The sequence below is a fragment of the Dendroctonus ponderosae genome, unplaced genomic scaffold (assembly GCF_020466585.1).
Source record: "Dendroctonus ponderosae isolate FM_Combo_2020 unplaced genomic scaffold, Dpon_F_20191213v2 Dpon_F_20191213_1, whole genome shotgun sequence".
Classification (NCBI taxonomy): Eukaryota; Metazoa; Arthropoda; class Insecta; order Coleoptera; family Curculionidae; genus Dendroctonus; species Dendroctonus ponderosae.
Window position 1 is genome coordinate 38429032 of NW_026017110.1, and position 13446 is coordinate 38442477.

Here is a 13446-nt window from a genome sequence, read left to right on the forward strand (position 1 = left end):
TCTTCATTTTAACTTAGCAACACAATAATAATATTAAAATAGCGACCAACACGTCTACAATTACAAAAAACAATACCACTCTAGCTATCAAAAAGTTTGATTAAATTCGTACTATTTAAAAAACCTTAAGATTTAGGTATTATAAACCTTATTAAAACAGACACTTATTTTGTTCAGCGAATCCAAACATGCAATAATATACAGGACATTCCATTCAAAAAAACGCAACTTTGATACCTTTAGAGCCTTTAGGACACCCTGTACATTACAAAAATTATTTTAAAATGTGCGCTCGGTAGACGTCGGACAATTCATAAAATAATACTTAAATATAAGTAAAACCGTAAAAATCAAACGGTTTAGCCGCAAACTTCCGTGCCGTATAGCGTGAATAACCCTGTAGAGCTTGCTTGTTTTGCCTTTGTCTTCGGGAAACCTATCTCCAGTTTTCGCTTCTTACACAAGCCGTTTATCAATAAACATTCCGGTTTTTTTAGAGTAGGAAATAACTTCTTTATCGAAACAAGAGCAGTTCATTAAGTTGTCTTGGAGATTTCGTATAGGCAGTAGTAAGAAAACAGAAACGCCTTTTAGCTACGAAGCTTTCCGCCCGCAATTTATTTTTGCTTTCATCAGCGCATTTAATTAAATTTCAATATAATTTGAGCTATAATAATTACAAGTTGAGCTGTGGAGCCATGGGAACGTATTAAACACAAAACCCCACCAACAGGGACTTACTGCCTATTGTTTGGTTTTGGTGATCTGTGAACCCTTTACAACCTTCGAAAATCGATTACATTACAAAATCATACATTCTCTTAATTATAACAATTTAACTGACACACATTATTTATTTTAAATAATTTCGTCGCTATTTGCAAGGTAAGCGGTTTCAAACTTCTCCAATTTGCTTTTTTGTAAATGAGTCTAACACCCTCAAACCGTTGAAATTCATTATGTGACATGATTCAATGCAGTGCTGTGCTAATGCACTACTTTTGTACCAGTTGATAATCGCTTTTATGTTGTATGATTTTGTTGTTCAATATGTTACCGGTCTTTCCTATGTAAATTTAATCGCAATCTCGACAGGGTATTTTACATACTACTCCTAAGCGTATGAGTATATCGTCCCTTTCTTTTCAACAACTGTTAAAGTTACATACATACATCAGATTTTGCAATGCTCACCTCAAAAGGGTTGTGTTTTTCAAAATTTCGATAATGTTGCTGGCTCCTGATTTTGGGCATTGTTAACGGACTTTTCCAAATTTATATTGGTAACTAAAATTGCATTGGCAGCTAAAAAGCGATTCCATTTTCTTACTACTGTGCAGTTGCTTTCAATATCATCAATATTTTTCCAATAAAGAAGGACTGGCTCTTTTTACTTTTTAAGTATTTACCTTTCACTTTATGAACCACTGGACATCCGTCATCAGGATAGACGTTCTTTCAATCATGGCGATGTCGCTAGTGAAATGTGATGAACATGAAGAAGGAAACTGCTCCATGCGATCTTGCGTTCATGTTTGATTGGTATTAAGTGACGACCTTGATTCTTAAGAAACTGTCGAATATCGAAAAAATAAAAAAGTATTTATTAAACTCCCTCCAAGCTAGAAATAATATAATATCTTCTCTGATCACGTTCTCATACAGCCAGCAACTTTCGTCCCCCAAACCAAATAAACACGGAATACTTTGTCGTAGTGAACGTGTTTCTAAACAGTTTCCTCACAAAAGATTTAGAAACCTAATCAAGCCCGCGCGTGTATTTCCGCGTTATAAACCAACATTGTTTAGTACTGCCAGAGGTCAGACTGAGGCAGAAAGCCATTCCATACACAGTAGATGTTTCGATATCAAAGACTTCGACAAAAGCTTACACGAGTCCTTTATATGGAAACTGCCAAACTTTCTGAACTTGGCTTCTTTTTTATAAAACTTATTGTTTATTCGATAATTTGAACCACACATTATTAAACGAGACCAAATCCTCGACTTGCGAATTGATCTTTGCCCAAGTCAATTTAATCTGTACACAGCTGTTTCGCAAAACGCATAACACCACTATTCCTGTACTCGAATCGCACAATTTATCCCTCACTCTATGCATCACTGGCTAGCAGCATTTTTTGATCAGGTCATCGGAGACTATAAATCAACGTTCAAACTGTCATCAGCAATCAGAACGAACCAAACCAATCTTATTTTCAGAAAATATTTGCCTATATAAATACTAGGCTGGTTATAATTTTCAACTATCGAATTTTTAGGGTCTTACCCCCAACAATGTTTCCAACTTGATAATCCGTTAAAAACCTTAGCCCTGTAGGACAATTTTAGGTGCCACAAACGGGTTAATGTTTAGGTTTTTTTAGGAAGTCATACACTTTTTTATTATATTCAACAAGTCCTTTAATTATTCTTCCTATTTTAAAATACTTCTCTACTGAAAAATTAAATAGTGATTTTATTACAGAAACATAAGTAAAAAACATATATTCTTACAATCTGGATAAGTTTGACGAAAATCATTCAAAACTTAAACAACTAAAAAAAACTGCTTTTGACTTTCATAGTTTTCTAAAATATTATTATTCTCTTGTATTAACTTTATTCCCCTTTCTGTCGACATCATTAAAAACTAATAAGCTTTTAAGAATATTGAACGCTTTTTGATAATCTTCTGGGATTTCCCCCAGGTGTCAAGGGAGGTATTTAATAAATCAGTTGATGTATGAAATCTCCTGAAAAGGTTCAATGTTACTTTAGTGGCCTCTACCATTTTCAGTTTTCAAGAAATACAGGATTGCCAGGAGAGAGATACCTCAAGTGTCCTCCGAATTTATTCATTGCTACTGGAGAAGCAATGTAGTTTTGGTGTCAATATTTGATATAATCCTGTATGTTTTTGGATCTGAACAACTAGGTTGACGTGCTTGTTGATAGTATGATGTGTTGGATACGGATGAATAACATAATACTTTTATTTCCTTTAGTCCTTTAACTTTAACTTATTTTTTTCACAAGTTTGCTATATAATGACAGAAACTTAATAAAAGAAAATATATATTTTAAACCTTTGAATTAAACAGTGGAGCCGATAGGGAAACAAAACTTTCAAAACAAACTAAATTTAAACAAATGTTTCCTGTTATTTTTGGCAATGTTGTACAATTTTTCCAGCACTTCACTGACATCGTGCAAACTTATACTGAATTATTAAGTGCACAGGTCCATTCTTACGCTTCTTCACTATTTTCGTCACGTACCCCGTTGTAGACTTCTGGCCGCTTCTGTTAAGCTGAAAAATAATTTCTTAATATAATTGTATTGAGGGCTTTCCTTAAAGAACAACTTGGAAGGGAAATGCTTTCTTCTACCTGTAATTTACTGAAATAGCATTTATATCTATTACGATAAACATAAACAAGGGCAAAAACATTTTCAAGCTGAACAAGTTCAACCAATTCTCCTTGATTTTTGCGGAATAGCCGAGCAAACAGGAAAGCCTCTTTCAAAATTATTATTTTATCTGCAGTCGACCAGTTAAAATGTGATTTTAAAAACTTTCGGGATTTTAAAAATTACACTGCGGATTCACTGAAATTAATCGTGAAGTTACAGACGAGGATATCTTTGCCCAGTTGTAGGGTGAAATATAAGTTATTCATAAAATCGTAACTTTAAAACACGATTAATTTGTTTCATTTTAATTAATTTTGGGCTACGGGGTTTCGTGTTTCAGTTCAGATGAGAACTGTGTAAATGCCCATTAATTGAAAATCAAACAACAAAATATCATCTGAAGATTTATTCAAGTTTCACCTTTTTTTATGGGTACAATTTTTGTATAATATTGATCTTGCGATTTGGGGTTGCGCTGCATCCAATTTTGATGCAATCATTGCGACTAATGAAGCGTTGCTTAAATGGTAATAGCTCATATCATGTCGCGATCTGATATCCACGCAAGATAAATTGGTCCAAAATAAGGCTAGGGTTTGCATAATAAGCAAATTTTTGATGAACTGCTTGACATTTTCACATTCTAGACATTTATGGTTTAATGGTATTAATGTTCCCCATAGCAGGGTTCAAAAGATTGAAGAAGTTGCGATTTTTTCGTGACTGTAATAGTGCTTCAATTGAAACGTAACATTATCTATTGCACCTGTATAACCAAAATTTTTGTATGACTTTAGTTTTATTTTGGAGATACCAGAAAATATATCGAATGCTTCAAAGAGTCACAACYTCTTAAATGTGTTAAATGCCCTTTGCATCTTGCTCCCAAATTGGCCCAGCGAAAGATACAGTTTCATTCCAACGTACTGGAACTCGTTCACTAGAACTGAAGTCATTTGTGCGAATTCCGACGAACCATTGCGATGTGCCAACTATCCGAAACCCATGGGATTTGTTCGCAAGTTCGCAGTGTTTCTGACTGAATAGGGAATATCTTGTATCATTTTTTGTAGCACACCGAGCTTAAACGGATGTTGAACTAATAAGTCTTTCTGCTTCCTTTTTGAATCTTCATATAAATGATGGCATTCTCCAAATTCGTTTCGTGTTACTAATGTATCAGCAAACGCAATTGTTTTTTTCTATTTACTGTAATGGTCTTCTCACAAGATAACTATTTTCCAACAGAACATCATTCAATATTATTAACAGTTGTATAATTACTCTGATTATTATATAATTACCCTGTGTAGAGGTGCTTATTTGATACATAACAAGACATTACGATTTCGTACCATAAAAAGATCTCCAGTGGACGGTACCAACATGTCCGAAAACGGACGAAATCATTCCAAAGGACGTCCAGTCTAAGATTTCATTTTACTTACAATGGTTCGTGCAAGTTAGTACGAATGATTGCGGATCTAGTAGAGGAGTTACTATACTTTGCAATGAAATTGGATCATTAGCTTCTTTTCGCACGATTTCTGACGAAAGCAGTTCCGACAAAAACGCTCCCAAGGGCACCGGCTCATGGACTACACGCTCTTATATTCACACAAACGGACCATAGGGTACACACTCCTATCAGACGATCGGCCTAGGGGAACCAGATGGAACTCTCGGGCAGCTGTGTGCGTGCGCGAGAAAACTGCCTAGCTGCTTGTCTTTATCGCTTCCAGACATAACGACCTCATTACGGATTCCAATCCATTCACACCGTGCCATAAGAAATTTTCACTTCAAAAAATTGTTTCAAAAGATTTCTTAATTCCTAAATGTCGATTAAATTTTCCAGGTTATCCGCATTCAATTAGAATGTTGTTGGATTAGGTGTCAAACTACTGTTTTTTGGTTAGGGTTAAATTGCCATTGAGATTGATTCGAGAAATTACAATTGTGGTTGTTTTAATAAGCTACTGGGTTATTATCGTACAAATATTATTGAAAATAGTTTCTCTTTCCTGCACATGTCACCAACCATCCCATGAAAGAAACAATAAGCCCTTTACCCATATGACACAATTATGGAAAGTTTAACCACGTTAAAATTATGTACAGGACAGACTTTTGCTCTATTGAAATCTTCTGGGAATTCCGATCTTGGAAAGCTATATATCGTATATTTGTTAATGTTTCAAAATCAGCATTTAAAAACATTTCTGTAGTACATATGTATTTAATTTCTTAAGAAAATGGGCGTTGTGTTTACAGTAGCAGTCAGTTTTTTTTCATGAAATATCTTCCAGTAATAATTGTAATATGCCCATTAGTCAGACCCCAAAAACTTTGACTTTCGAGGCCATTCCTTGAAACTAGTGGGGTTTTCGGGTTTTTAGGTCGTCGTATTGTAGTTTTTCCTTATTTTTTTTAACCAAAATATTCAAAAGTGGTCTTTATGTAATATGTGGGTCAGTTCTAAACATACCAGTATGTAAAATGTAACAACAGGAACTTTAAGGTAATTCTAACGGTATTAATTATGCGTAGGATGTAAAGCTCAGGTACATTGTATACGCATAATTAGTTTAAATTATTCTGGTCTAAGTATAACTAATCATATTTTTCATATGTATAATCGAAATAGATTATATGCATAGTTCACCTTGCTTTTCCCATTATTTCAATTAACACATCCTGCATACCCTAGTTGCATATAAGAGTGTCCCAATTTGTTTTTCAAAGGCCAACTACATATACAGGGTGTCTAGCAAAAGAAGGTGGTAAATTTCAAAGACGACGTTACGAATGTTTGAAGAACTAGATATGGTAATATTAAAAATTTAAAAATTCGTTTATTACTTAAGTTACACACATGCCAAAGGTGCCACCAAAATTGTACATCCGTTTTCTTGTTCATGTGACAGTTCAGTCTGCTTAATATTTCCGTTTTTGTAATAATTATTAAACTTCGCTGTTATGTGAAATTCGACAGCCATTTATTTTTCATTTGTAATATAGCGTCACCAAATGTTAATACAAAGTTGTAAAATATTTGTATTTGTTTTATAATCGACAGAATTTCAGCATTGCCTATTACCATTTTTTATGGACATTTCGACTGAGACAGTTTAATTTAGTATTTACCTAAATGCTTAACTATATGTCATACATAAAGTCATAAAGTAACGATATTTATTCTGGTTTTATTTATTTTAAATTTTGTATGTAATTGAAATAAATATTGTGTATTCAGCTGACCTGAGATTTGATTATTTCTAGGATGCTTTGTTAATAATTCAGATTAAATTAAAATTCCGAGCGAGTCTTTCTGGATGTTGCCGTAACTAAACGAAGGATAAAAATGAAGCCAAACGAAAAGATAAAAACCTTGAAAATTGTAAGCAATTACGGGATCTTATAGTGACGCTTAATAACTGATACTCAAGAGTAACGAAAAGGAACTTTATTAATCAACATAGGACGTCTGCTAACAATTAGTTTCAAGTTTATTGACAATTTTACTATTTTTTGCATGCGATATTTACGATAATACTAAAAAAACTGGTTGAAGCTTGAAAATTGTCACACATCCAAGAATTATAAACTTCTATCTAATGAAGATTTCAAGTCTAGAAACGGCCCATCCGCAAATTTTTAACAATGGGGAATTGACACTTGCCCTTTTGCTTATACTCCAGTCCTTATTGAATAAAAACACAAACCTCTGACAATACCAACACATAAAAGCTGTGCTTTAATAGAAAGTTCAAAACGTTTGTTAGTAGCAGAAAAAATAATTTCATATTTTGTTTTACTCACTGAAATTTTGAATTGCGGACACATTTCGACCATTTTTGCTTGACACTCTTGGTACCCAAACAACAAAGAATTGCACAGATGCTTATTTGAAATAAAGTTTACGTTACAGATTTGGGCACGCCTTTCTTCCCTGGCGGTCCTGAGCTGTGGCATCATCCGCTTGCATATTCAGCCGCAGCTGCTGCAGCGGCAGCGGCAGAACTACCGGGAGCTGCGGCACTTCAACATGCCACCTTAGTGCATCCCGCACTGCACCCCCAGGTGCCAGTAAGATCCTATCTTTGACTATCTTCGGACAAAAGTCCGATGGATGCGGGAGCTCCAGTCCACCACCACGTAAGTTCATGATATTGTTAACATACTTTCATTTTTAACTTAATTATTGGCGCTCATAGTCCATGGCGTAAATTAATTATTTTCTGATATATTTTACGTGCGAATGATTTACATTCTGAATGTAGAAATCAGAACAAGAAAATCTCAGAACTTTGGGACATACAAATATAGAAAACTTCAATTTGTTGACTGAATTTGAAAACTGTATACAGAGTGAGTTTTTTTCGATGACTAGTACAGGGATCTTCGGAACTAGAGCTTCATTTTGAATGCTCTACTCGAAACCAATTTTATTTTCCTAAAATTTGACAGCTGTCAAGAGATATTTGGGAAACACTTATTTATGACAAATTTTTAAATTACTCTTAGTTCCGTTGATATTAATTTGACAGGAAAACATTAAATAGAAAACTTGTAGGAAATTGAATGTCGATCAAAATAGCATGAAACATTTCTCAAAAATAACTGTCATTTTTGACATATGCCACAAATTTGCGTTTTTTTTAAATGCAACCATACTGAATTATTGTTTCGCCGAATAGAGCATTTTATTACGATTTTTGTGATTATCACATCATTAGGTTTTTTTCGAAAATAATGGGTCTGCAAACAATTTATACGTTTTCAATTTAGTTCATCGAAGTTAGTCATGGAAAATAGTATAAGACATACAGCATTGTTTCCATAGTAACAAATAATAATGGTATGATTCAGTACTTATTTTCACAACTACGTTAAAGTTCGCAATTACTTTATTTTAGTTAAGACGGCTGCTCATTTAAAGTGTTTATGGTAAAAATCAAATCATACCAATAATAATTAAAATTTTACTCTAGAAACTTTAATTTTATTGTAAAAAGTTTCAAAAAGTAAACCATTATTATCATTGCAAACATTGCAACGCTTTAAAACTGAATAAGTTGCTTTCCTTGCGGACCGACTATCAATATTTTCAAATGCTCTAACAGCGCCTTTAAGTGCGTTTAAATTGTAATATTTGTTATTGTAAGCTATGTTTTTTACGGCTCCCCACAAAAAGAAATTCAAAGATGAAAGATCCGATGATCGAGGTGGCCATAAATAAGGCCCGTTTCGTCTAATCCAAGCGCCAGAAAATGTTACGTGCGTAAAACTTCTATAAGTTCCTAAATAGTCGAATTATACTACATATTTTCCATGACCCACTTTGATCAACTAAACTGATAATGTATAAATTGTAAGCAGACAGTTTATTTTCGAAAAAATCGTAACGATGTGATATATCACAGAAATCGTAATAAAATGCTCTATTGAGTAAAGAAATAATCAAGTATCGTTGCCATTTAAAAAAACTCAAATTTATGTCATATGATAATAATTACAGTTATTTTGGAGAAACGTATTGTTGCGGGTTGATTTTTAGAGCACAGCGGCAACGCAGCTTACAGCGTTTTCGGGACGCCTAGCTCGATACTTCGAGAACGAACGGCAATAGTTGATTGGGCTATGGAAATCCCGAAAAATGGAGAATCTTCGTAGGTCGTCGAGAGCCCTTGCGCGCTAATATAAATACGGCAAGGGACCGAAGTAAGTTAGTTAATCAAACAGCTATACAGTGAAATATTTAAAGCGATATACACAGTGTGTTCGATTCGCGAGCTACAGTTTTGAGTTAGTGATTGTTATAGTTAGTATTTGGGAGTTCAATAAATTGTTGTGTTTTTATTTGTTTACTGGAATCATTCGAACCCCGGAAAAACGTAACAGTATTATGCCATTTTGTTTGGAAGTAAATTTCCTACAAGTTTTATATTTAATGTTTTCAATTATCAAATATCTATCAAATTAATATCAACGGAACTAGAAGGGATTAAAAAATTTACCATAAATAAGTTTTTTTCAAATATCTCTTGGCAGCTGTCAAATTTTAGAGAAACAAAATTGAGTTCGAGTAGAGCATTCAAAACTATATTTCTTTGTTTCATTTAACTTTTTCCGTAACTGCTATAGTTTCGAAGATCCCTGTATTGATCATCGAAAAAAAAACTCGTATAAAATGTATAAAATTATTAGTTATTTCAAGTTTGCAATTTTTTATCTTATTTTAGAATTCATAAACGCTACTTAACCTTTGAACGATTTCAAGTTTGAAAGGTAATGTGTGAAATATTGTTAATTTGTTGACGGTGCAACGGGCCTCTTTGATAATGAATATTTTCGACACACGTGAACTGCGAATAACAATATTAAACGTATTGAAAAAATATGTAGGCAATTGTATAACGATTAAAGACATCGGACCGCCAGCGTAATAAAATAATATGAAATATCGATTCAATCCTGTTAGGGCAACATACTGGAAAAATATTTATTGATAAAATAATAATTAACTTGGAAGATAAACAGAAAAATCAAAATTACCAAACATTTAATCTTATTTTAACTTTATTACTGAAAAGGGGTAATACAAAAAATGTAAAAAGCAAACAAATGTTAACTTTAAATGTTAAATTTGCATGAATTACTCCTGCGATCGAAATAGAACGGTTGATAAATCGTGACGAGTACGGATAGACTGAAAAGCGGGGATATCGGTTTTTAAAATGCGATTGCTCCAATTTTGATTTCACATTCGATTTGCTTACCATTATTGATGGGGTAATTTTTCAAAGAGAAAGACAATAAAATTATTGTTATTAGCATTGACATGCAAAGTTTCTTTTATGTAATCTGGTGCATGCAGTGGTTATACAGGTTGGCCCTGAGAGACTCGAAAAAAATATTTTCCGAAATTGTTCAGGTTTAGACAATACGATCTAGCCCAACTTATCTTAGTCCACCAGTGGATGATTTCTGAGATACATACTGTGAAACGTTGAATTTTGCGAGGTTGTTAGAGGAAATAAATTTGAAGAAATATCCGACGTATTCAACTTAGGAAAGTAATACTTGCATTTTGTGATTGTGTAACATATGAACAAGTAAAAGTAAGTATTTTTTTAATAACCGGTGTATTGCCACAATGTTTTTTGGGATGCACGTTCATGAAGTACATTGTTCGTTGCAGATCCAAATACAGAAGATCTATGTTGCTTTAAACATGGTTTTCAGTGAATAACCGCTAATCTCAAATATGTTTGAATGAATCAGTCCAGTGTGTCCACACCAGTTCTTATCATTTTTCAAATCTGCTTGTTTTCAGTGCCTCAAAAAGTAAACTGTCTAAGTTGTGACACGATGGTCTTTGATCTTCTACGTAAAAAAGCTACCAAAAATTGTATGCGACGAATTTCCAGCGGGCTTGCTTCAGTCCACACTTGATATTTTGGTACAACGAGAGCGCGTTGTGGTCGCTTTGCGGATTGTCGGAACGCAGCCTGTTAAATCTGGTAATTAATTTTGCCGGAGTTCTAAAGCATTTTCACCATATAGCTGGGTGGTAAAATGACAGGACCAATTATCAAAATATTTATGAGATCTGCATACACCATGATCTTAAACTCTGATAATTAGTTAGCTTCTATCGCAGGAAGATTTTGTTCAACATAGACATGTCCATTTTGAACGTTAGTTAGTCCACAACGCGCGAAGTAAAATTATTTGTGTTAAATCTGTGGAAAAATGTGCTCTTGAATAGACCGGCCCCAAGCTAGTTCTGGTTCCAAGTCACTCTATTTGCAGTATTTTTGCTTATTGTTAGCTCTCAGCTCAACAAGGTGCTGTTGAGTTCAAAGATGTTCATTGAACCGAATAAAAATATCATATTCAGTTCTTGCAGTTCTTATCTTACGTTTACGACCATAACTAACAGAAACGCTGTAAGAACTTACACCGAGAAAGGGCTAGAGACGCTTGGCTGTTGGCTCCAGGAAGAGTTCCAGACACAGGAACCGGTTTTGGATATAATTCAGCAGAGCCTTTCAAGGATACTCAGAGCATTACGCAATCGTACCAGTTTTATGAAGGCTTCTTTGTATGAGTTTTTTAAAACCACTTCAAATGATTAACGGTTTGGTTAGCGATAAATCAAAAATCTTTCTCTATTTTCTCAGCAAGATTCTGAATCATTTCCATTTCTATTAACCATGGAATTATACAGAAATTGACAAGGATAAACGGTAGGATCAATAGTATTGGTTAAATGTGAGAACGTACTTTTTCGAAATGTCAATATTAATAACATAACATCATGACATGATGATCATGTCATCAATGTCAATAACGCGAAATTGTYCTTTATTGTCATTATAACCTCGAATTGATGTGTTTACAAATAAACTTACATTTCTATCTRTAACTCCAAACAAGTTTGTCCCTATGTAATCACCTTATTGAGAATCTTCTCGAGCAACTTCTCGTATTCGGTTAGTTAACTCCGGCTCAATTTGTAGCGGTGCTCAGTAAACCATTGGTTTAAGGGGTCCTTCCGTTCTGTGTATTTTACATACGTGGCAGGAATGTATCCCATCTCCTATGAAACGCTCTGAGTATCCTTAAAAGGCTCTGCTGCATTATATCCAATACCGATTCCTCTGTGTCTGGAGCTCTTCCTGGAGCCAATCGTCCAGTGTCTCGAGTCCTGTCCTGGCGTAAGTTCTTACGGGGTTTGCTATGTTAATGTTTTCATAACTTAATAATGTTTAGTATTTGCTCATAACTAATAGCATATCCACATGATTTTTGAATATAAAAAATGGTGGTAATTTGAAGCAATGATCACAATTTTTCTTTTCGAATGCTTAATTATTCCAATAGGCTACCAATCAATGATGGGACCTTTTCATAATAATGCTTAATAACAAAGTTGAAACTAGATTTTCAACTGCTGTCAATATGCTTTTAAAAATATTTTTATCGTTTTCTCGTACTCTCCTTTTCTTATACTTAAGTATTGTATTTACACAATGGTTAAAGATATCGAACTTCTTGTTTCAACAAGCCACAAAGAGACTTTATGGCCTTTTTATTTTATGACTACTAGAATTTTGACTTTTTAAAAATAGCAGACGTTTCGACCTTTATTCACATTTTTCTCCAAGATGTTTTTTATGTTCAAAGGTCGTTATGTCATTTTGTGATGACTTATTGGATGGGCTATCCAATTGTTTTAATTGTGTTAATATTATTTTTAATATCCACAATTGTTTTAATCTCGGGCTAAATGTTACGCTCGTCCATAATCCTAATTTTATTGGGACTTGATAATTTGTTATAATTTAACTTGAGCGTTCCAAACCTACTTCCACAATCTAAAATATTAAATTAAAGAAAGGAAGACAGTCAATGTTTTGATGCTCTGCAGCTTAACCCGATAAATTTAGGATCATGTACTTAGGTACATATAGTGCTGGATAATGAGCTTAACTTTCAGAGATTCGGGTTTCCAATTTTCCAAGACTTGGAAAATTCTAAGAGGGGATTAGCGGAATATTGCTATCTAGACAGATTGCGCAAATATTCTTAATATTTTAACTACCAATAATAACACATCATACATTATTTCCACTCTTCTATTTAAATATCGATCAAATTAAATAGTATTATTATCCGCAATCTTGTTAGTTAAAGATATGATGACACACCGCTGCTCGAGACGAACAACCGTTTAACTATATTTCTATCGGGTGTGTAGAATCTTTCGGAAGTTTCATTCTAGTTAACAGTTTCATTCCTATTTAGTTCCATGCACAAAATGCCGCACGCGACTGTTACATATGCATAAACTTTCATATACTAATATTTTACTTAATATTTAGATGAAAGATTGGTAAAATTTCAAAGATGATGGAAAAGTTGACTATTGAAAAAATATTAATTGTCTAGTAAATAATTAAGTATTGAATCTTCCTTGTGGACTTTCATGAAATATTTTTTTTACTTTTAATTTACACA

The 13446-nt window shown here is 33.7% G+C and overlaps 1 protein-coding gene across 5 annotated transcripts in view; it reads left to right on the plus strand.

Annotated features, from left to right (window-relative positions):
* The window catches only part of LOC109541567 (protein couch potato), a 408542-nt gene that overhangs the window by 370581 nt on the left and 24515 nt on the right, over window positions 1-13446 (plus strand). For 3 of the 5 annotated variants that reach the window (XM_048661257.1, XM_048661258.1, XM_048661260.1), the window contains exon 6: window positions 7337-7575. In XM_048661257.1, coding sequence (XP_048517214.1) covers window positions 7337-7524 — 188 coding nt within the window. In that variant the 3' untranslated portion in view covers window positions 7525-7575. Of the gene's footprint in view, window positions 1-7336; window positions 7576-13446 lie in introns of those variants that run through there. The other 2 variants (XM_048661259.1, XM_048661261.1) reach the window with 2 other exon arrangements.